The 20,643-nt window shown below is 48.8% G+C and overlaps 7 protein-coding genes across 7 annotated transcripts; 5 read left to right on the top strand and 2 right to left on the bottom strand.

Annotated features, from left to right (window-relative positions):
• The first annotated feature begins 239 nt into the window (after positions 1 to 239).
• Positions 240 to 703, top strand: EDB91DRAFT_1154789 (uncharacterized protein). The gene is made up of 4 exons (XM_041319572.1): positions 240 to 358; positions 409 to 430; positions 485 to 626; positions 675 to 703. Exons 1-3 carry the CDS (start codon positions 268 to 270, stop codon positions 585 to 587), a joined length of 216 nt encoding a protein of 71 aa, XP_041173369.1. The 5' UTR covers positions 240 to 267; the 3' UTR covers positions 588 to 626; positions 675 to 703.
• A 4,401-nt stretch (positions 704 to 5,104) lies between these two features.
• On the top strand, positions 5,105 to 5,832 carry EDB91DRAFT_1058886 (uncharacterized protein; the record flags this gene model as incomplete). The annotated part of the gene is made up of 3 exons (XM_041314195.1): positions 5,105 to 5,251; positions 5,308 to 5,564; positions 5,742 to 5,832. Coding segments are annotated over 3 exons (495 nt in total), but the record flags the coding sequence as incomplete, so codon positions are not given.
• Positions 5,833 to 6,345: 513 nt separating this feature from the next.
• On the top strand, positions 6,346 to 8,242 carry EDB91DRAFT_1154804 (uncharacterized protein). Its single transcript, XM_041319573.1, has 3 exons — positions 6,346 to 6,387; positions 6,448 to 7,714; positions 7,772 to 8,242. The coding sequence occupies exons 2-3, from the start codon at positions 6,463 to 6,465 to the stop codon at positions 7,801 to 7,803; spliced, it is 1,284 nt and encodes a 427-aa protein (XP_041173371.1). The 5' UTR covers positions 6,346 to 6,387; positions 6,448 to 6,462; the 3' UTR covers positions 7,804 to 8,242.
• Positions 8,243 to 8,616: 374 nt separating this feature from the next.
• On the top strand, positions 8,617 to 11,674 carry EDB91DRAFT_1252242 (uncharacterized protein; the record flags this gene model as incomplete). The annotated part of the gene is made up of 3 exons (XM_041323482.1): positions 8,617 to 8,636; positions 8,688 to 8,820; positions 8,858 to 11,674. 3 exons carry the CDS (start codon positions 8,617 to 8,619, stop codon positions 11,672 to 11,674), a joined length of 2,970 nt encoding a protein of 989 aa, XP_041173372.1.
• Positions 11,675 to 12,013: 339 nt separating this feature from the next.
• On the bottom strand, positions 12,014 to 14,466 carry EDB91DRAFT_729142 (kinase-like domain-containing protein). Its single transcript, XM_041328217.1, has 12 exons — positions 14,345 to 14,466; positions 14,097 to 14,282; positions 14,016 to 14,046; positions 13,924 to 13,961; positions 13,646 to 13,873; positions 13,266 to 13,595; positions 13,161 to 13,217; positions 12,919 to 13,107; positions 12,841 to 12,865; positions 12,750 to 12,787; positions 12,459 to 12,695; positions 12,014 to 12,407 (listed from the first exon to the last, which is right to left on the bottom strand). Exons 1-12 carry the CDS (start codon positions 14,375 to 14,377, stop codon positions 12,192 to 12,194), a joined length of 1,608 nt encoding a protein of 535 aa, XP_041173373.1. The 5' UTR covers positions 14,378 to 14,466; the 3' UTR covers positions 12,014 to 12,191.
• A 615-nt stretch (positions 14,467 to 15,081) lies between these two features.
• On the top strand, positions 15,082 to 17,328 carry EDB91DRAFT_729235 (WD40-repeat-containing domain protein). Its single transcript, XM_041328218.1, has 7 exons — positions 15,082 to 15,187; positions 15,240 to 16,321; positions 16,375 to 16,419; positions 16,476 to 16,586; positions 16,643 to 16,813; positions 16,884 to 16,991; positions 17,050 to 17,328. The coding sequence occupies exons 2-7, from the start codon at positions 15,335 to 15,337 to the stop codon at positions 17,230 to 17,232; spliced, it is 1,605 nt and encodes a 534-aa protein (XP_041173374.1). The 5' UTR covers positions 15,082 to 15,187; positions 15,240 to 15,334; the 3' UTR covers positions 17,233 to 17,328.
• On the bottom strand, positions 17,309 to 19,768 carry EDB91DRAFT_729239 (kinase-like domain-containing protein). Its single transcript, XM_041328219.1, has 11 exons — positions 19,575 to 19,768; positions 19,329 to 19,520; positions 19,250 to 19,280; positions 19,157 to 19,194; positions 18,872 to 19,105; positions 18,486 to 18,824; positions 18,387 to 18,437; positions 18,146 to 18,331; positions 17,974 to 18,093; positions 17,718 to 17,927; positions 17,309 to 17,661 (listed from the first exon to the last, which is right to left on the bottom strand). The coding sequence occupies exons 1-11, from the start codon at positions 19,635 to 19,637 to the stop codon at positions 17,425 to 17,427; spliced, it is 1,701 nt and encodes a 566-aa protein (XP_041173375.1). The 5' UTR covers positions 19,638 to 19,768; the 3' UTR covers positions 17,309 to 17,424.
• Positions 19,769 to 20,643: the final 875 nt, after the last annotated feature.

Here is a 20,643-nt window from a genome sequence, read left to right on the forward strand (position 1 = left end):
CTATCACACACTGGATTCACTACTACTATTCATAATTTCCTATATAGTACATTGCTATACTACCATCTATACTATATACACCCGGCCCATCCGTTTGCCTTGGACACTCCACCCCCTCGGCCCACTCGTCTAACACAGTACAATTATTGCCATGGGCCGGCACCGGGTGGCCCGTCTCTATTGGTACATTGTCACGCCCGGCTGCCCGTCTGAGACGGGTGAATTCACTGAAGGGGCTCACGATAAGGCCTCGACCGTAAGCCACGGATGATGTTCCTCACAGCTCTTGGATTCGCATTGTTGTCATCATACAGGGCTGTGTGTGTGAACAGTTGGAAACCCAGATACGGGCCGTCAACTAAAACAAAGGTGATTGGGTGACTAGCAGGTGTGCTTTGGTTGACCTACTAAAGAGTAAAATGATGACTACCTGGATGACAGTGTGAGGATAATTTTACACATGTAAGACATATCGGACACGTACCCCATGGCTGGTCTTCAGTATGATGCAATCCATCGACAGATCGCTATATGACGGCTGGCCCTGTAATGCTACGTGGAAAGTGCCAGACAGCAAACAAAAATGACACCGACGGTGAGCAGCGACGAACTCAATCGCACCGTACCTTCCACAGAAGTAAGAATCAAGGTTTAATTTGGGAAAGTATACATGCTTTATCTGAAACCTTGTTCCGAAAAACGCATGCCGCCAGCGAAGAAGCACATGCCCAGCACCAGGACTGGGGGGAGGGTCCAACTAACTTCAAAATGTAATACGAGAATGCCTACAAAGATAACTTATATCACACCACTATGTGTGGCTATGAGCTTAGGGTCGCAAGGAAGATAACAGATGTCATAGGACATACAGGATGACTGAACAATTGTGAATTCACATTTCCCGAGGGCGATAATCTGGAGTGTAACCTTCAGCGTGTGAATTTGCAAATACTACATAGAACGCATGTGCACAGAGACGATCAGTTCGACGCCATGAAAAAGGACGAATGGTTAGATTATGATTGACAGATTTTTTTTTTGACTGACACATTTCCCTAGAATTTCGCAGTCGTCAGATTGAAGCGATGAAATAATGGGTTGATTAACGTCACTCATTGGCTTCGAAGGAGTGCCCCCCATACACGATGAAAGGATGATCGCATAAATGCTTTTCCAGGTATCCGGGGCTCTGGCTACTGGTCTCTCCGGGGTCAGCCATGATCATGATATGTAGTTGAGCAGGTGGAACAGCGGGTGACTGAACAGCGACTCCAACGAGTGCGCCTGCAGGCGTCTGGCGCATTCGACTCGATCAATACTTCCAAATCGACAGATTGATTGGTCCAAGTGAAGTCGTGTGAAATCAGCGAGTTCCTTGCTTTCCGCTTGAATTGTCTTCTCGCCATGGGCGTTTCACCAATTGAGGTTCCACCCCATCCGGTGTGTGCCTTGAAAAAAATGTATATTCAATTCCCGTTGCGATCCTCGCTAGGACTGCCCTTATCTTGCGCGCCATAATCGCGTTATTTGCACGGCGCCGGGGATTACAAGGGCACTCACTCGAGTTATAATTTGGATTTGTGGACACACACACGTTGACTCAACAGAAGAAGGCTACACCACACTCGGGGCCCGTGTCAAGCCTGATCGTCCAGAGATCTCCACCAACGAAGATTATCACTTTATCATCGAGTAATGTTGGACAGGGCGACGGATCCCATTGCTGATATCTATGTATGTGGAGTTGATATATCGCTACAGATAAATATGCTAAAGCTTATGTGTTGACTGTTTTTAACCTTGGTAATCGACTTCTTGGGAGTTTATAATTACTTACAGAGTCAGAGTTCGTCGGTTCAGAACCCAACTCATAATTCGAGTGTCGCATTCCCAGGCTTGCGACTGCCGCCTAGTTAGAACTTCCACTACTAGCTAGTATCACTTCTATCCGGTTAATCAATGTTCCGTCACGTTCGTCCAGTTTTCTCCAAAGTCAGACTTTGCGACCACCTAACTCCCCACGTACGTGCATCTAGTTTGAGTACAGATGGACTATGTTAAGATCGTTCGATCATTTTCTTGTTTCCGCAGTGAACGATATTGTGGCTGCATGTTGGTTTTCGGTGATTATCATTTCAATGGTCTGGTTCCTCGCCGAACACATGCATTAATCATTATATAGGTTCAAATCATGGCTTGCTCTCTTATACAACCATGCCAAAAAGCCAGCATGCGGTGAGGTTTCTAATGAAGGTGTGTGTTGGGCTGTGTTTCGATACAATAATTTCATGGTGTCCCCAAATGAACACTCACACCAGGTACGACATGCGTTCTGCTCGCCCGACGGCGTCTTCCTTCCAGCGACCGTGTATAAAGGCTGCGGGCACGGTCCCTAACCATCGACTAGACCTACTACACTAGCACCCTAGTTCCCCTGCAACTACTTGTTAGCATACGCATTGCAAACAATTTGCTTGTAATCACCCTCCTGCTCATACACAGGCCGAGTACTATTGGTTACACCATGCGTCTGTCCTCGCGACGCGTTAGGACTGCCCCAGATATGCATTTCGCCGACCCTATGACATCAAGCCCCAAGTTCGTATACTCCATCTCTTCCTTGCATGTATCTAACATCATGAGTAGTGCCGTCTCGTTGATACCGGACAATCCATCGACCGTCTTCCCGCATAATCCACTAACCCTCGACGATCTAGGAGGCTTCGGAAGATCTGGTTCTATGATAATGGGAAACAGCTCCTCATTTCCATACGCATTGCAAATGTATCCCTTTCATCATAATTATTTGCTCGTCATTCACTCATACTCTTACGCAGGTCGAATCCGATTGGTCACACTTTGCTTGCTTCCTCACAACACGTTGGGATCGCCCCAGATATGCATTTCACCGACACTATGATACCAAACCCCGAGTTAGTATGCTCCTTCTCTTCCTTGCATGCATCTAACACCGTGATTAGTGCTGTCTCGTGGATGCCCCTCTCCCCGTATATTCCACCAACCCTCGACAATCTAGGAGGCTTCGGGACATCTGGTTCTCTGGCAATGGGAAGCAACCACTCATATTCATACGCATTGGAAACGTGTGCCCTTCGTCTTAATGTATTTGCTCATCATCACCCTCATACTCATACCAGGTTGAATCCGAATGGCCACACTTCGCTTGTGCCATCGCGACACTTTGGGACTGCCCCTGAAATGCCTTTCGCCGACCCTATGATATCAAGCCCCAAGTTAGTATGTTCCTTCTCTTTCTTGAATGCGTCTAACATTGTAAGTAGTGCTGTCTCGTGGACGTCAGACAGTCCATCGACCGTCTTATATTATCATGATGGCTCCCTGTGTAATCCACCAACCCTGGATGGTCTAGGAGGCTTCGAGAGATCTGGTTCGCCGGCAATGGGAAGCAACTACTCATCTTCATACACATCGCAAACGTATGCCCTTGGTCACCATTTTTTTTTGCTCGTAATGACCCTCGTGTACAGACAGAATCTGAATGACCACACTTCAGATGCCCTGGTTTCCCCCGCAATACACCATAGCCAACTCAGATAACCCTGAACCTGATATGCTCACATATGATCCCTCATCGTATAACGGCTTCCATCAGTGGCCGAATTTTTTCACTGCTCAGCTCCCGAGCCAGCCACAGCCACCAGCTAGCCAGACACCTTCGATCTTCGTTCAAAAACATACCTCATATCCCTTCTTCGTCTGCTATTGGTTGCGTGGCGATACCCGCTGCGGATATGAAGGAACAGTGGAGCAATTAAGGCAGCATTGTCAACGTAGCCATCTCCGTGAGTGCCGAGATGCGTGTATTCAATGCCGCTGGGAAGGTTGTGAATATCACACGGCGCGGTGACCCCTCAATTCATGTCATGCGGCGCGACTGCATGTGGCGTCATATCAATGAGGTCCATTTGAATCATCGGAGAACTACCTAGGCATCGTGTTACATCCATCACCGCTAGCCTCGCCAGCCGCCAACTGTATTTATTTTATGATGATTACCTGATGTATTTTATTGTGATTTATTTTATTATGATTACTTATTTCATGTGTCACAACGCTGTTTGACACCACGATCTCTCGTGCAAGACAAGGAACGCACAACGAAGGTCCGTAGGTATGTACGATCACGCACACGCATGCGTGACAAGCAAGGTTTTTGGCGACACAATTGGCGCTTCCCGAGTTAATTTATTGCGTGATTAATGTATTTTTCGTATCACCCGCAAATCGTCCATAAGTTCGTATGAACTGTGCTAGATCTGGCTTGGCAACCAGATTCAAATCAAATCTCGTGCATGTCTGTGTGGCGCAGGTCATACGCATGCGTCTCTAGAAGCGCCAATATTCTCGAATCTCTACAGGATGTCCTCGACAGGTCCGCCGTTCATAGTAGTGCCAACTGTTTTACCTGCACTTGCAGACAGTTGCAGACCCTGTAGGTGTCAGTACTGCCACAGTTGCCCAGCTGGTCTCTGTGGTCATCTCTCCGTCCGTTGACCAGTCTGTCCAAACACCCTTGTCAATCCACGTATGTCGACACAACCTACCTGTTGTCCCAGTCACTGTCTCCTTCACAGGTTGTCGTCAAAATAGCCACCACAATCATAGTCGCCGATATAGTGACAACCACGGTTGCAATCACTCCGACGTCAACGACTACAGTCGTCGAGACAGCGACTGCAACAACCACTGTGACCACCACTAGCATGCCGTGGGCCGATCGTACAGCATGGGCAGCTCCTCCAGAAATGACAGATTTATCTGCGTTCAACGTCACATTGCTTCCCCAGCGGGAAGTAAAACGTCGCTATCATCAACGGCTTCTCTGCGCTTGCCAGTGTCCCAGGAGGATCTGCATATGAACAAGATATAAATGAGTCACACGACATCACGAACGTTACGGGCTTTTACCGCAGCCCTACAGCTTCTTTACCAGCAGACTCTGTCAATCCTTCCAGCAAAATCTCCAGGTGGGGCCGAGTTTTAAGCGACGCCATTGAACCTGAGCAATGCCAAGAATGTCACAATGTAATATAGCGTCTTCTTTCCCTTGGATTTCGACTGAGTGAAAGGCGGAAAACTGCCTGGCTTATATGGTGGCCATACAGGTTGTTCTGGGGGTGCTGCCGCCGAAGACTGCCTTAGCACACGACTCATGTGGAGGCCGGGTGGTGCCGGGGAACCATATCTCGACTGTCGATCCACTCGCATTGTTATGAAAAGGGCTGACCTGGTTCACAGTACGCTCCGAAAGAAAAGTAAACAAAGGCCTTGTATTCCAATCCCCAGTCAGTCTGCGATTACGAGTATGGGCTCTCAATAGGCAGGGGGTCGTTCCACTATAGCAGAGGCAATTGGACGAACTTGCGCCAGGACATCGTGCTCAACACACCTGGGAAGCAGGATGGGGCGTTCACTTTGTTCATGGACGGGAAGCAGGCGACAAACCGGACGGACATATTTTATCGTGACGCACCTCAGCAGAAAAAGAAGCCGAAACCAAAGATCACATGCAAATCTTCCACGTCGCCAACTCCACAGCAAACACAAGGTGGTCTGCCGGGAATTCTGGCTGCAGGAACGGCTACAGCACAAGAAACAGTGCAGTCAATCCTCGTCACTGACAGGATCTCTGTCCTGAGTAATATTACCAGCGATTCCAGCAATCAGCAAGCAGTCGGCTTCGTCAGACGTTTCTTCAGCACTTTCTTCGGCGGGCACGGAGACGGCTGGGCGACTCCCAAACAACAGTATGCGTGGTTCAAAGACTTCGCCATGACGCACAACTCCTGATAGGATCTTGACCTATCTAAACTTCCAAAAGAAATCCTGTCCATTCGTAATCAAAGAGCTACCCCGAAAACGATCCATACCGAAAAGGCCACCAATACTTGAGCCCACACCGATGAGACGGTAGAACCATCCGGTCCCCTGATCTGCTGGCTGGTCAACAATACTCTCTGTGGGGCCACCGCTGTCGCAGGCAAATATTGGTAGACTACATATCATCCCCTCCACTGGTCCAATTCCGAAGTGTTCGTTTGCTGGGGTATATAATAGAGCGACTGTAGATTGAGCCTGGAGTAGGCCTGAATGCTGAGGAGTGGTAAAGTTTAAGAGGAATAATATACCTTCCTAAATCAGGGTGAATAAACGCGATGCGACTTTGAGCTTTTCTCCATCTTCAAATTCGACGAGCAGCTCGTGTATGCGTTGCGTCAAGTGACGAGCTCGTGCTAACTTGAAGAGTCACGTGCGGGTAACATCAACGTGACCCATAGTGACTGAGTGTCACGCACCCCTTGACCCTCTGCGAGAACTTGTACTGGCACTCGAATAAAATAGAGGGTCAGTGACACTCTGACTCTCCTGTGCGTTTCCATGTGCTAATATAGAGTGATTATGAAGTCAAATCAACTCACGATGATCCCAAACTCTGTTTCTGCACTCAAGTCAAGACGTCGCGCAAGCATTGCGACACTTCCTCCAGAACTTTGGGAGATCATTTTTGATCATGCCACCTATGTCCCCAGCATTTTCATCCCCGAGATTTACGAACATTCGGGCTCTCTTGGATCCCATTTCAATCGTGACCACCATCCTCTCATCAGACAGGCCTTAGTGACCAAGCGTTACCTCGTTCGCGTCTGCAAAAAATGGTGGCACCTGGCCACGCCGTTTCTTTACAGATCTATCTTCATCGGTCGAGGTCGATGTCTATTATCGCTCGCCAGCGCACTTGCATTATCGGCTTGCGGAAAAGGCGTGCTTCTGGGTGAACGGTCTCTGGGCTCTTATACCGAGAGGCTAGATATCGCGATGCGCGACAAGAGTCAGGCTCATGGGGACGCAGATCTTGACTTGCTCGCAGAAGTCATCTTGTGTCTCCCAAATCTCGCCATTGTATCAGTTGCTGTCACTCCATCTCAGTATCGCTCTTTGTCCATGCCTGACACTGTAATGGATGCTCTTACTGATGTCGCCCCTAGTCTCAAAATTATCGACTGGGCCTCACACTGCTTGCTGCCGTCATTCCACAGTTTGCAGGACTTAGTCATTACAACACAGCAGCTGCATATTCTACACTGTCCTTATTTTGTGGTTGGCCAGACAGATGCGATGGCTAACTGCATCCTCTCCTCGTGCACGACGTTGACTGTTCCAGCAAATGACATATTTTCTCATATGTCTTCAACTCAGTTACCTGCACTTCGGGAACTAGTCTTCCGCTCTTTTTCCGTGGAGTCCGACCCCCTTTTCATTCCATCTCTGGAGAGGCACGGGGGCAAGCTGCGTTCAGTCCATTTGCATTGGGCTGGATATCTCAGCCAGATAAACCCACTACTCGCAATGCATTGCCCACATCTTCGCCGCCTTACGATCACCTTAGATTCTTGGGAGTCGTTCGATATAGAGTCAATCAAACCGCTTCCTGTCGAGTACCTGGGTCTACGCTATCTTCAAGGCCAATTATCCAAAAGAAATTACACATTCGTGTTTTCCGTTCTCGCTCATCTTAAAGACGCAATGCCGACACTGCGCACCATTCGATTCACAGGCTCTTCGAATGTAAACGACTTGTTGAAGAATCATCACAAAACCCTCATTCGCGCCTTGGAGTTATTTGATGGGAGCAAGCTCCGCCTGGAAGATCACGAGGGACGACTTTTGTCAGGTAGAGTTGGATTACGGATCCAAGGTGACATTCTAACTCATTCTGCCTTTTCAACAGATCGAGTTGTGCCGTTGGATGCAACCTCGTGAAATGATACCCGGGCTATAAAGTCGTTCCCTTTCGTACCACACTAGTTGCGCGGCGACAGGCTTGTCGCTCATTTCGGCATTATCCTGTGTTGGTTGTACTACATGACCTCTGGGTAATGACGGCGGTCCTCTAGTGCCAGCACTTGGCCACCAGTCATTGCCAAGGTATGCGAATTACTCTATCGATGGTAAGTTGCCCAGATCCTGCTCATTGTCAATGCCGTATTACCATACGTAGGGCAAAGATCGCTACCTCTATGATATGAAGTTGTTACCTGTACTTGACTCGATCGTGATGCATAGCTTTATTTTCATTATCGTAGGCTTCCACATGCACTTCTGCTTTTCGTTAGTCATTCTGTGTTTAGTATATACGCTAGAGCATCTCGGAACAGAACCGTCAACAGTCAAACATTATTGTTTGGGTGTGGCTTGCCGACACTCAGAACGTGACGATGTCTCATTGCGTGAATGGGCAAATCCTAAATGTGCTCCATTAGTTTTCATGCGACCAAAACAGTTCCAGATACTGTCGGGCGTTTAGACCTTACCGTGAATTAATTGGAATGTCGGTGCCCACCCAGGTAATCTTATTCATTCGGTTGCCGTTCGACCAAAGATTTTTCTGCTCATAACAATGTGCGGTTCGGCGTAACCACAGGGTCCACAGGGACTTCTGTACCCATATTTGGAAGGTGTGACGTGACCTCATCCGCGTGATTCCGACGCGTCACTTATGAAGACGCGCCTGGTTCCATCGTTCACCTCAGGCGAACTGATCACAACTACATATGCATATGCTGAACAGCAAACATGGCAGGCACAGGAAGAAGGTATGTGCTTTGCTTTGCACAATCAAAGTACTGACTTATATATTCTCCTAGAGTTCGTACGGACTTTACCACAGACGAGGACATCCTCCTCGTGAAGTTCATTGCGACATATAATCCCACTAAGCAAAACAGAAGCGGAAACACGTTGTACAAGCGCCTTGTTGAAAATGCGAGTTTCTCTCATGTTTTCTATCGTGAAACAAGTCCTAATGCTGCTATAGGTCGACGGGAAATGGAACTGGTCCAAGACACACCCGTGGCCGTCCTGGCGTGACAGATATGTGAAAAATGCGGACGAGTTTGACAGGAAGATAGCGAGGTATCAAAAGAAGAAAGGAATAAACTCGGAGAAACAGCCCTCGAGGGAGCCTGTGTTTTCGCCCTCTGACGAAGAAGAGGAAGCCGCGAGGGTCCACTCGAAAGAGACTAGCAAAGGGAAAAAGCGCGCTGGCGTACAAGTCAGTTCTGAGCAGCGGAAAGCAAAGCGAGCGAAACTGGACAGAGACCAGCCAGATAGTGAGAAGACCGAAGAGACAAGCCAAGTTCCTGTAGCTGGAACAAGTGACCAGGCTCGCAGTCCTGTTCAGGGACCGTCGGAAACTGTGTCTGACGTGCTTCCACCTCCGAAATTCGCAAGCACTCTCAATATCCCCCTGCTCCCTTCTCGCGGTGATACTCTGCCTGTCCTATCATCCCAACCCAATTCTCCTGCCAGGACCCAGCCACCAATCTCGTCCCAGCTCCCACCGAGTTCCCAGCCTCCCGCATCATCTTCACAACAGGTAGCCACGCCAAAGCCGCCATCAGGGCCCAAACGAGTCTTGAAGCACAAGTCCGTTTCCCCCGTTTTCCGCTCGTTATCACCGACACCCAATCATTCTACTCCGTTGAAGAAGAAAATTCTCCCCAAAGTGGTAGAAGGGCACTTTACGACGTCGCTGACCGATCGGCTGGGCCATGTGCGACCAGGTGGTCGTTCTGAAGGTGAGGAGGTTTGGCCTCCTGTTCGAGGGAAGAAGGGCAAGGAGAGAGAGGCAGCCCCTGGACCGACTGCGTTGATTCCTTCAGCGCCTCGGGAACAGGAACGTCATCCCATAAATGGAGTCGTGTCCCGGACACTACAACCGGCTGTAGTGCCAAAGCGCGAGTCAGAAGATCAGCACCCCTCTGCTCTTCTTGTACAACATCGTCCAGAGCGTGAACATCACCCCTTCCGCCAGGTTCCACTCCCTCTTCCTTCTCCACGTAATCGCAGTGGTGCAGATGCAGCAGAGTCTCCTCTGAAGCATCGCTCGACGAATGGAGAGGGCCAGCTCGTTGGAAGTTCGCGGGACAGACAACGAGACAATGTTACAGGTCCTTCAACGTCTGGCCTCCCTCCAGTACCACCTACGGTTCAACCTGCGGCTGGGCCTTCCAGACTCACGACTGCTGCCGTGCCTTCGGGTCTCACGTCCTCTGCCGAACTGCCGCATGGTCAGCCAGTCGCAGTGCCTTCTGCTCCACCAAGGAGCGATGAAAATACACGCTTGCTAAATGCACCGTCATTAGCTCAAATTCCAACTGGATCTGCTTCGAGTTCGACAGCTACCATTCAACAGACACGGGTTCCGCTTCCTATATCAAATTCACCATTCCTACCTTCCAATAAGGACAAAGGCAAAGGGAAACAGCGTGATGCTGAACCTCCAGTGACACATGCCCAACGTTTGCTCACTCGCATCCAAAAGCAACATCGGAGACAGACAGTTGGTGGCTATGAACATGATGACCCAAGCATTGACTTAGTACGCCTTCGATCAGCAACGTCGACTTCCCGAATCCCTCGTTCCAGAGGCAGAACCTCAGCATCTCACATACCTCATCGTCACACCTTCTCCGCCCATTCCACACCCTCGACTGTCCCAGTTAACCTCCCCGGCTACCTTGTCACACCTGGCCCTGCAATTCCGCCAGTTCCACTTGCGCTCATGACACCCGCTGACCTCTCCATATGCGCCTCCATCGGATTGGACGCCGCACTATCACATATCGCTGCCGCGCAGGGATACACGATAGAAGTTGTGAGGAATGTTTACAATCGCGTCGGAAACTTGAAGGACACTGAGGAGTATGTAAAGGGGATGCGCGAAGCTTCAGAGGGGTGGATCGGAAATAAGCTCGAGCAGAGGGATCGGGAGGCCCGTAGAGCAAGGAGAGTCTCGAGTGGCAGGGAGAACGGAAGGGAGAGCAGTGAGAGCAATGATAGCGACGAAGCGCCTCGTGGCTTTCATGGATCATCCTTGCGGCAAGCACCACCGGAGCAGCCGACGCCGAACGGGCTGCAGGTACAGCATGACCCTAGATTATATGAGGTGGGGTATCAGCCTCATCCTACAACAAAGGCAGCGCTGCATAATCGGGCGTTGATGGGCGGAGGTGGCCGTCTGAGCGCCAGTCGGAAGGCGAGTGCGATCAGGCGTTACAGACGTAAAAAAGATGAGGTGGCAGAGGTGGATGTTGCTGTCGACACTAATGAAGATGATGATGGCGAAGTCGCCTCGGGAGAGGAGGATGAAGAAGCCAACGCCGATGTCGAACGAGCAGAAGAGGAGAGTGTTGTGGAGAAACTCTTTCCCGAATCTCCACTGAAGGGACTTCAAGATCAGGATGCGGTGGAGTCACATCCCGAGCAGGACGCCGGAAACGAACCTGAACTTGCGTCCGACGACGCAGAGCAGCTCGATCTGGATGACCATCATCACGAGTTCTCACAAGCGCATGCTCGGTTTCATGCTACACATGTTAAGCGCGAGAGCCTGACTCCGCCCCCAATGTACAGGCCGCATGGGGATCCCGAACACGTTCCAGCCCAGAATGGGGAAGATGTATTGAATGGCGCTCTGTCAGATGTTCACAGCACACGCTCAGTTTCTCTGCCCCGGGACGTGGATGAGGGCAAAACTCTTCTTTCTGGGACCTGGCACATGCGCCAGATGCTTGAGAAGCAATGGGGGAAAGGAAGCATGAGAAAGAGGGTTACGCAGCTGCTGCGATAGCACCGGACCCAACCCATGTACGCAGCGTTGGGTTGGAATTGACTGGCGTAATCAACTCTGATTATTTTATTTTTTTCCAATCAAGGAACAACTACATATCTTTATTCTATTTGGTCCCTACAGGAGACTAGTTTCAATTTACTTGTGACCAGTCTTACTCCTTATCTGAAGATTCTGCTATTGTTTACGCCGTTGCGAGTGCTCCCTGATAGATACTTATGCCAGTAATCGCACTTGCAGCAAGTTAGCCATATCTCAGTGCACACTAAAAGCTAGTTTGTACCATCTCACATCCGCTCTCAGTCCCAGTTGGTGGAAGTGTTAATTGTCGTAGCTTCCCTCTATGCACTTGCAATTGGGGCCAGACACTATTCATGTTCCAGATTGGTTGTACATGACACGGATGGGTATCCAAATAAGATTGCATATATATACTCTGTCTTGGGTCAAAAACCAAAGTCGGCTCCCCACTAAGCTACAAATTAACTCTGACCAAGATAACATGTCGACCTCTTGATCATTTTTGCACGGAAGACAACCGCAGCAAGACGTCGCTGATTTTTGGACGTGAGCTTGGCACCTGAGCCCAGCACTGCTCAATCAAGCTCCAATGTCGAGCATCAATATTGCCAGGTTTGGAAGGTCTTTCGCCCTTCCTTGCACGGAGCATAATTCGCATTCCAGCGCCGCGTCCCTTCATATCCGAGTCCCACGGGTGGGATCCAGTAAAGATCTAAGTAAAGTGAGAACTAAAGAAAGACGGTACTAGCGGTGGGTCTCGTACCAGATACATGAGATATGCGAAAGAGTACATGTCGCTTTCTGGACCTGGACTCTCAGATTGTACCTCCTTACCACTAGGGGATGTTTCGTCAAGCAATAACTCCGGGGCCGCCCAGGCTATTGTTCCTGGCTTTGCATCCGTGTATGTGCACGACAAATTGGGAACACCGCCTAATATGACTGAGAGGCCAAAGTCAGTAAGCACGGCCCTCCCTTCATCGTCAATCAAGACATTCGACTTTAAAAGAACAAAATTATCAAAAAAGTACCTACATCGAGGAAAAAGGCTTACTGGTGTTAGGTCTCCGTGAATCATGGGAAACTCATGAACTGTCCGCAACTTAGAAATGTATTTCTAAGGATAAGCAGGAATTTAGACATACGACACTTCAGCCCTTCAGCAATACCCTCCACCTGTTATACTCAATTAAAGAGATGATACAAAAGTGAAAAGCACCTACCCAGAGAAGACGCTGTCGAGGTAGTACGTCATTCCTGGTATCTGACTTGAAGTAATGATCGAGTGATCCTTTTTCCATCCACAGCGAAACCATGCCTTTAACACTACCGAAGCCTGTCATAGTGCCCAATAGTGAAACTATATTCGGGTGAGATAGTCTTCTCCAAGCCGCAAGTTCACGTTTCAATCTCTGTGAACAAACTGTTACCGCATGAATATCTGCCAATAGACTTTGGCGACTACCTCTTCCGTCACTTTTTTTGATGATGAATTCTCAACACGCAGCACCTTAATGGCAACCTATCCTTCATCAGGCGACCGACATATGCAAAGGGGAAAACAAGGAACCTTGACTCCTTTACCCCCAGTCTCTCTGATCCAGATACCTTCGTAGACAAGCCCATACCCCCCAGCATCTTTTGGATATAGTTGCGACATTTTGATCTGTTCAGTAAGATCGGGAGGGCCAATGAAAACAAGATACTGTTTGATGTCTCTCAAGACATCCAATGCGGAAGGTCGATCTTTTGGTAACAGTGACAAACATGGTTCTATCAGCGCCCATTGGCGATTATCGACCACCGGATCCTTTGGCCGGGGCGGCGGCTTGCATTCCCGGAGCTGGTTGGAAATATCCATGGATGTTGCATCGTCCCAAGGCATGCATTTTGTAAATATCTGAGAAACAAGTTGTTATGTCTCTGCTGCAAGACCGGGTTCGATCTTACGTAGAAGACGAGACAGCCGAGGGAGAATATATCGCTTTTAAGAAGACTTTTGGAAAGAGGTTGAAATCTTTTATCGTCTTTCACGAACCACTCCGGACCAGCGAATCGGATTGCGGGCTTGGGCGGCATCTGAGATGAAGGACATGCAGCATCCCTTGAAGAAAGCATCACTGACTGGCGAAAGCCAGAGAGGACAGCGCTGTGTTGCTCAGTAATGAGTACGTTGTCCTGTGAGGAGGATTAAGCAGGTTTCTAAACCGCGGCTAGTAAAATCATACACTCTCTAGATTTCCGTGAACCACAAGGTTTGAATGAACTTTTTCACCTGGCCGCTCGCTTCAGTTGTTTCATGATTTAAGAGAAAACGTACGGTGTTCGAGGCCAGAGGAAATGTCGTGCGACTGAAAAGAAGGGTTTCAGAGTACAATTCCAGTGATTGCAAGCAGCTTACAAGCGTTGTACTAGCAGCTGTTCCAAGGGCTGCTCCATGAGTGCAAATAAACGAAGTGAGAGTGCCGTCTGACATCCACGGCATGACCAGAGAAAGAGACGCTCCGTTCTTCTTAAAGCCCAAGAATGGAACCACGTTGTCGTGATGAGGAAGGCATGACAGCAACTGTAATTCCAAACGGATTTCCTTCATGATAAAAGTAACCGCATTGAGTCTCTGATGCATATGTCAGTGGCTTATACACTAACTTGTGAGTGGTCTTCATGCCGATCATCGAACATGGGCTTGTACGACTTGACTGTGACCTGGAGCAGCACAATTTGATGAATTGTCGCACAAGACGAAGCTAACTTACGAGCTTGTGACTGTTCCGGCTATCTTTGAGATCGTATTGAATCACCTCAGCATATGTTCCAGAAACACATGGTCCTGTTGGGCGCCATTTTTGACTTGTGAGATCATGAGCCTGAGAGCTGAAGGCAGTTGTGATCAGCGACTTCTCGAGACGAGGATGCACGTAGGACGCGCCCAAATGTGGACGAACATAGTGATATTCCTATAGATCAGATATGGTCGTAAGTCAGTGACATGGTCATACGCTAATCAGGTTACCCACATTTCCTGGTGTATGGATATGAGCGAGTGTTCAATCCTGGAAGCGCAGCACCGGCGTCACAGTTGCCGCTACTCTGAAGAAGATGGACAGATGCAACGAAGAGAATGCACAGGAGTGCGAAGAACTTATATCAGATACGTAGGCGCGCGCTACGCACAGCACTTCTAAGTCGCACGTTCTGGCAGGGCTGTAATAGAACTTCTATCCCAAACTGACCAACTTAACTTGGATTTGAATATGGTAGGCTATACATGGCACAGATCCATACAGGATCCAGAGCGTCTGATAGAACAGGATGCTCAGACCTTTGGTGTAGGCAGTGTGGTGGCGATACTTGTTGTGGGCCCGAGGATGCAGCGAGTCCATTTCTGACTCGGCATTGAGTAGTACTACATCAGCTCCTCTACAATTTCGTCCCAACCCTGCAATCAAGACTCACCTGACGACAGCCCCGTCCCCTTACTTTCGTCTCTTCGTGAGTGTTAACCAGCCTATTTACGAATGGTAGGATAATTGGGGCCTGTCAGCCCGCTCACAAGCACAATACTTGGTAGCCCGCGTCGTGTCCCTGCAGCCGACCGAATCCTCAAGCTCTCTGACGTTCAAACCAAGTTCAAACCTGATGCCTTGCCCCGCGCCAGCCCCAATGATAACCTTCGAGGCGAATCGTGAAAAGCAAAGGGTGCCGGCTATCGAATTTCTGCTGGGAGACAAATACATCATTGTTTCTCACGACGATTGTCTCCAAGTCAGAGAAGCAAAAACCGGTAAACTCGTGGGTGATCCCTGGCAGGATAAAGAGAGAAGCCAAATCTATGCGTTTGACGTATCACCGAAGGGTGATTCCGTCGCGACTGCTAGCAAAGATGGCAAAATACGGGTGTGGAGGTGGAATGGGAAAACTGCCAAGGTACTAGCTACAAAATCGAAGGGGTACAGTGCTCCAGCAACTTGCGTGCGCTGGAGTCAACACGATGGTGGCGCTCACATCGCCAGCGGCTTCGATGACGGCAGCGTAGCAGTCTGGTCAGTCACGGCATCGGAGCTCAAGAACCCCATGAGGACAGATAATACTCGCCTCCGACACATACATGCGATCGACTATTCCCATGACGGCGCACAACTCATCGTCAGCGGTTACGACCGCGAAATCTCGAGATTGACAATCGACAAGAGAAAACAGGAGGTCCAGTTGGATAAAGTCGTCAAAATTTGCAACAATCCTGACCATGTATCATGTGCAACATGGGCTTCGACTGCAGATGGGCATGCAATTGTCACTGGCTCGACAGATGGCAGGATAAGGATAGTTGAACTTCCAGACGGTCGTCTGTCAGAGCTTGTAGGGCACTCCGACCTTGTCTGCGCCATCCGAGTCGTTGCGCTTCCACGCAAACGTGTACTTGCAAGTGCCTCTTATGACAATACCCTCCGCCTTTGGGATCTCGACGCCAAGCGTCGGATTGGTCAACCACTTCCACACTCTGCAGAACTGACCTGTGCAGCGGTTGCAGCTGATGGGACCTTGGTAGCCACCGGCACTTGTGATGGCCAGATCTATGTTTGGAATTTACCAGACTTGCTCTCTGGGGCAACGGAGGATGTGAATGTGGGTACTCACACGAAATGCGCAACCTATCATACTAACACCTTCATCTTCAGGGTTGCGACTCGGACGAAGACGCAAATGCTAGATCTCCCTTTAATGTATGTGGTGCATATGCGGACGGTTCATAAGCTCACGAATACATCTTGATCTATAGCCTGACTCGCCAATCTCTACCCGCCAAACTACAAACGGGGACCCGACCCGCCGACTCACCCCTGCTAGACCGGTCGTTGAGGCTAGGCGACTCCCCCCGGGGTTCTTTGATGTAAGCTGACACAGTAACTTATATCAGACCATAAGTGATGAATGTTTGGACTGCAGGACCTAAGCGTAGGTAGGGGGTCCATGTCAGTGACCACACCAGCCCAAGACAAGAAAATGTGGAAGATGCCGAACCTCCTGCCTTTCCCCCGGCTCGCACGTCGCTCTGAACTACATGTACTACCTCCTCCCAGCATTAGTCATGTCGAAGTTGCTGCATCACGGAGACAGGTTTGTCGTGCTCTCCTTTCACCGGAACACGACATTGAAAGACTGATGTCGAACGTCAATCGAAACGCAGCGGATCAGTAGCACTCCGCTTAGTGCCGCACTCGACCAGCAAGGCGAACTGATCACAGAGGACGCTGTTCTTGTGCCACGTACTCGCTGGGTCAAGATCTTGTTACGCGTAGGGTGTATACCCCACTATCCTGAGCAAGTGGACTGACGTGAAGGATACATTGCAGTGCGTAATACTGAGTGTGGTTTTTATGTCCAATACTGATAGGTTTCCTACTAAATTCAGCAATCGGGAAAGAAGGTATAAGAAGACGAGGGTCGCATTGACTCGTGCAGCTAACTGCAATAATATCCTCATGGAGTTCCACATTCGATATGTATGGAGCTCGCTGGGGGTCCTATCTAATTGACGTATATGCGTCTCAGCCCAGCTTATTTGCGAAAGACTGTATACTGCTGGCTTGGGACCTTTAAATAGGACACTTTACTCCCTCGAGGGGCGATGGGGATGCTGGTATCGCCTGTGTATGTATAAAAAGATAGTTGTATAGTGCAAACTATGATGAAGGAGAATGAGGAGCACGTAATGTATGTCCCAAGGACTATTTTGTAATCAGTAGTTTGGATTCAAGTTCCTTTCGCAAGAAGTTACAAGCTTCTTCAGCGGATGGGCGAGAGGAAGTTCCGTCGTCACAATTAAATGGCCCCCAGCACCGTTGGATAAATTTCCAATGCTCTTGAGATACGTCCTTGCCTCTTTCCGTAAAGGGTGCTTCCCCCATATGCAAAGCGAAATAGGGTTGTGCCTGATTTTGGAAGGGAAGTTCGCCAGAGATGACCTAAAAGAAAGGTAAGATGAAACGGTTGCAGGCATCCCAACCGACATAGAGCGTACATAATTCATGATGGAACCAAAGGAATACATATCGCTATGTCTGGAGATATGGGATTTGGATTCTCGTGGGATTTGCATGAGTTCTGGTGCCATCCACTGCGCAGCTGCAGTCAAGGCCGAATGAGGACTCCCACTGAATTCAGATAATCGGCAGGACAGGCCAAAATCAGCCACGACTGCACGCCCATTAACATCCACGAGGATGTTGTTCTGTCGCTTGTAAGTTTGAGACGTTGACATGAAGTCTTACACGCACATTTGTCAAATCTCCATGGACAACGTGTTGGGAGTGGACTACAAATTTCGCAATCAATATGTGACCAATGATAAATCCATAGCGCGCACGATAACGAAGGCCAGTAGCGACGTCGCGGAGCTGCAACTTGATTAAAGGCTACTTCTTCCGTAGCAATTCGCCTATAACATACCAGTCGTAACTTATGTTGTAGTTCCATTGTCGGATATGCACGGATGTAACTTGAGAGTGTGCCATTTTCCATCCAGGGACAAACCATTGAGGGACAACAACAACCATAAATTACAGCAACTCCGAGTAGAGGCAAAATGTTTTCCTGCATAAGTGCTGCCCAGATCCGGAGTTCATGCAAGTAGCGCTGATGTAAGAAGTCGTGAGTTGACCATGCCAATAACAAAGATGGAACGCCGGACCCGCTGGGTTTTTTCAGTATTGAATAGGGGTCGGATCGATTTTACAGCTACCTGGTATACCATTAATATACCCTCTTGTCAGATGGAAATTTGGCAGACCTGCAGGGGTTTTCCGTCCCTCTCCAGTGTGCACCGCCGTATATCTGCAAAACTTCCAAAGGCAATGGGAGCAGGAAGAATTTTGGGGAGCATCTCTGTAAGGTCGTATGGCGAAACATGTCCGTTACCACTAAGTTTGTACGGCTTTTCGAAAAAATTGAGGATCTGAGCTGCAGATGGCCGATTGCGCGGTATGAAGGACCAGCAGCGTTCAATAAAATCCCATAGGGAATCATCAATACCGCCACCGCAGGGACGTGAAGGTGTACGATGCTGTCGAAGTCCACTGATAATGTCGTTCGATTTTAGATAATGCCAAGGCAAACATCCAGAGAAAACCTGAAGCCAAGCTTTAGATCAGCCATGATTCAAAAGGCTACACTCACGTGGAATAAGATGCAGCCAATTGAGTATATATCGCTGTTGATCATAGGCAAGGAATTGTCGCCTTCCTCCTCTATGAAGCATTCAGGAGCAGCAAATCGCACTGCACCAGATCGAGGTTTCCCTGGATTGTTGGAATACTCGTTTGAGAGTTCACTAGTACTAAGCACCGTTGACAACGAGAAACCGGTTAGATATGCTCGATTTTCGGGTTCCGGGCCCATGAGAACATTTTTCTGGAAAGACGTTAAGGAATGTTGTATGATCAGGGGATCTCTAGAACGAACACTCTCCAAGTTACCATGAACCACATGGAATTTGTGGACTGCGAACATTCAAGTAGTTAGCGTGAGCACCCATTTCGATAGAATAGGACTGACGATAAGCGACTCCAGAGGCAATGTCGCGAGCCTAAGGACGCGTGTTACACTCGAAAAGTAAATCATCTACTTGATTTACCAGTGACAATTTGATTGACATCTCGATCCCCGCCCCGTGGTACGCGATGTAGCAATGGAGGTCTCCATTTGGCATCCAAGGGAACACAAGCGAAGGGAAGCTGCCACCTTGAAATTCTTTTGTAATACCTAACAACTGAATGATATTCGGGTGATCAAGTTTCATGTGCAAGTGTATCTCTCGAATGATTCGCTGAGGTGTCACTAAGAATAGGCAGCTAGGTGGAGGGTAGATGGAAATACCGACTTCGTAGTACTGTTTATGCCTGCCAAATCGGATAAACTTCACTGCGACCTGCCAAGAGAGCATGTTCAAGCTGAGCTCATCCAGCAATGAAGTCGACTACAAACGAGAGTATTTTCGGGCCCGGTTGTCAGTGTGCACTTGTATACGTCACTATAGTTTCCGGAGGTGCTCAGCGTTAGGTTGATGAGATCAGTAGCACTGAGTTAGGTATCCGTATAGATTAGTAAAATTTACATCCCAGCATTCTGAGGCACTGACAGTATCGTTGGTTCGACATCCTTCTGAGGGTTCCTTCAAAGGGCTGTAAGAGCGCTGTTCAAGTAAGGTTATATACTTTACACTCACATATCATGAAAAGCTGCAATAACTGCAGTGGCGGTTGTAGTTCGCAGTGTGGCGCGAAAGGTGGGATAGGCGCCTAATCAAGGAGCCTAAGGCGCCTAGTAGCAGCAAAGTTCATGGGGAGCATGTGAGATGGCTTCTGAGATAACACTTGCTAAATCGTACACATGTTCAGAGACACGTTTCTGAATCTAAGTTTACCAGCTGTCTGTAAGTCTATGCCGCATAGACCTACGTCTGTTATTTCTTGTATTGACAATTTGAAGGGTACTAAGCTGCCACGGCATAGTACCATAGGAAGGCTGGGCAGGCACTCGGAAACGGGTTGTACGGGTCGATACATACCCATACCCGCATATACGGATAGTACTATGTCAATTTTCCGACCCGGTACCTGTGCTCACATTGTTACTGTAAGGTGACTAGCGCACTTACCCCAGCTTAATTAGTACCCCAAGACTACTTTCCGGTTAATTTTTGCTGACTTTTAATTCAAGTGACTTACAAAAGTTATTACGTCACCATTCCACTTCAGTATGGGTTGGTTTCTCAGGCTTTTGCTCTCAAAATCCCTGTTCATGTTTGCATCTGAGTGTTTATCCGCAAAAGCGGGTTCCAACCACCCCCAAAATGGTACTTCGCTAGGAGGCCAACAAAGAAACAAGAAACTGCTTGTTTGAATTTTCCTGGTAGGCGCTGATGATAGCATCTTTCACAGAATAGCACA

This window comes from Suillus paluster, assembly GCF_016628075.1.
Source record: "Suillus paluster strain FC165 chromosome Unknown EDB91scaffold_65, whole genome shotgun sequence".
Taxonomy (NCBI): domain Eukaryota; kingdom Fungi; phylum Basidiomycota; class Agaricomycetes; order Boletales; family Suillaceae; genus Suillus; species Suillus paluster.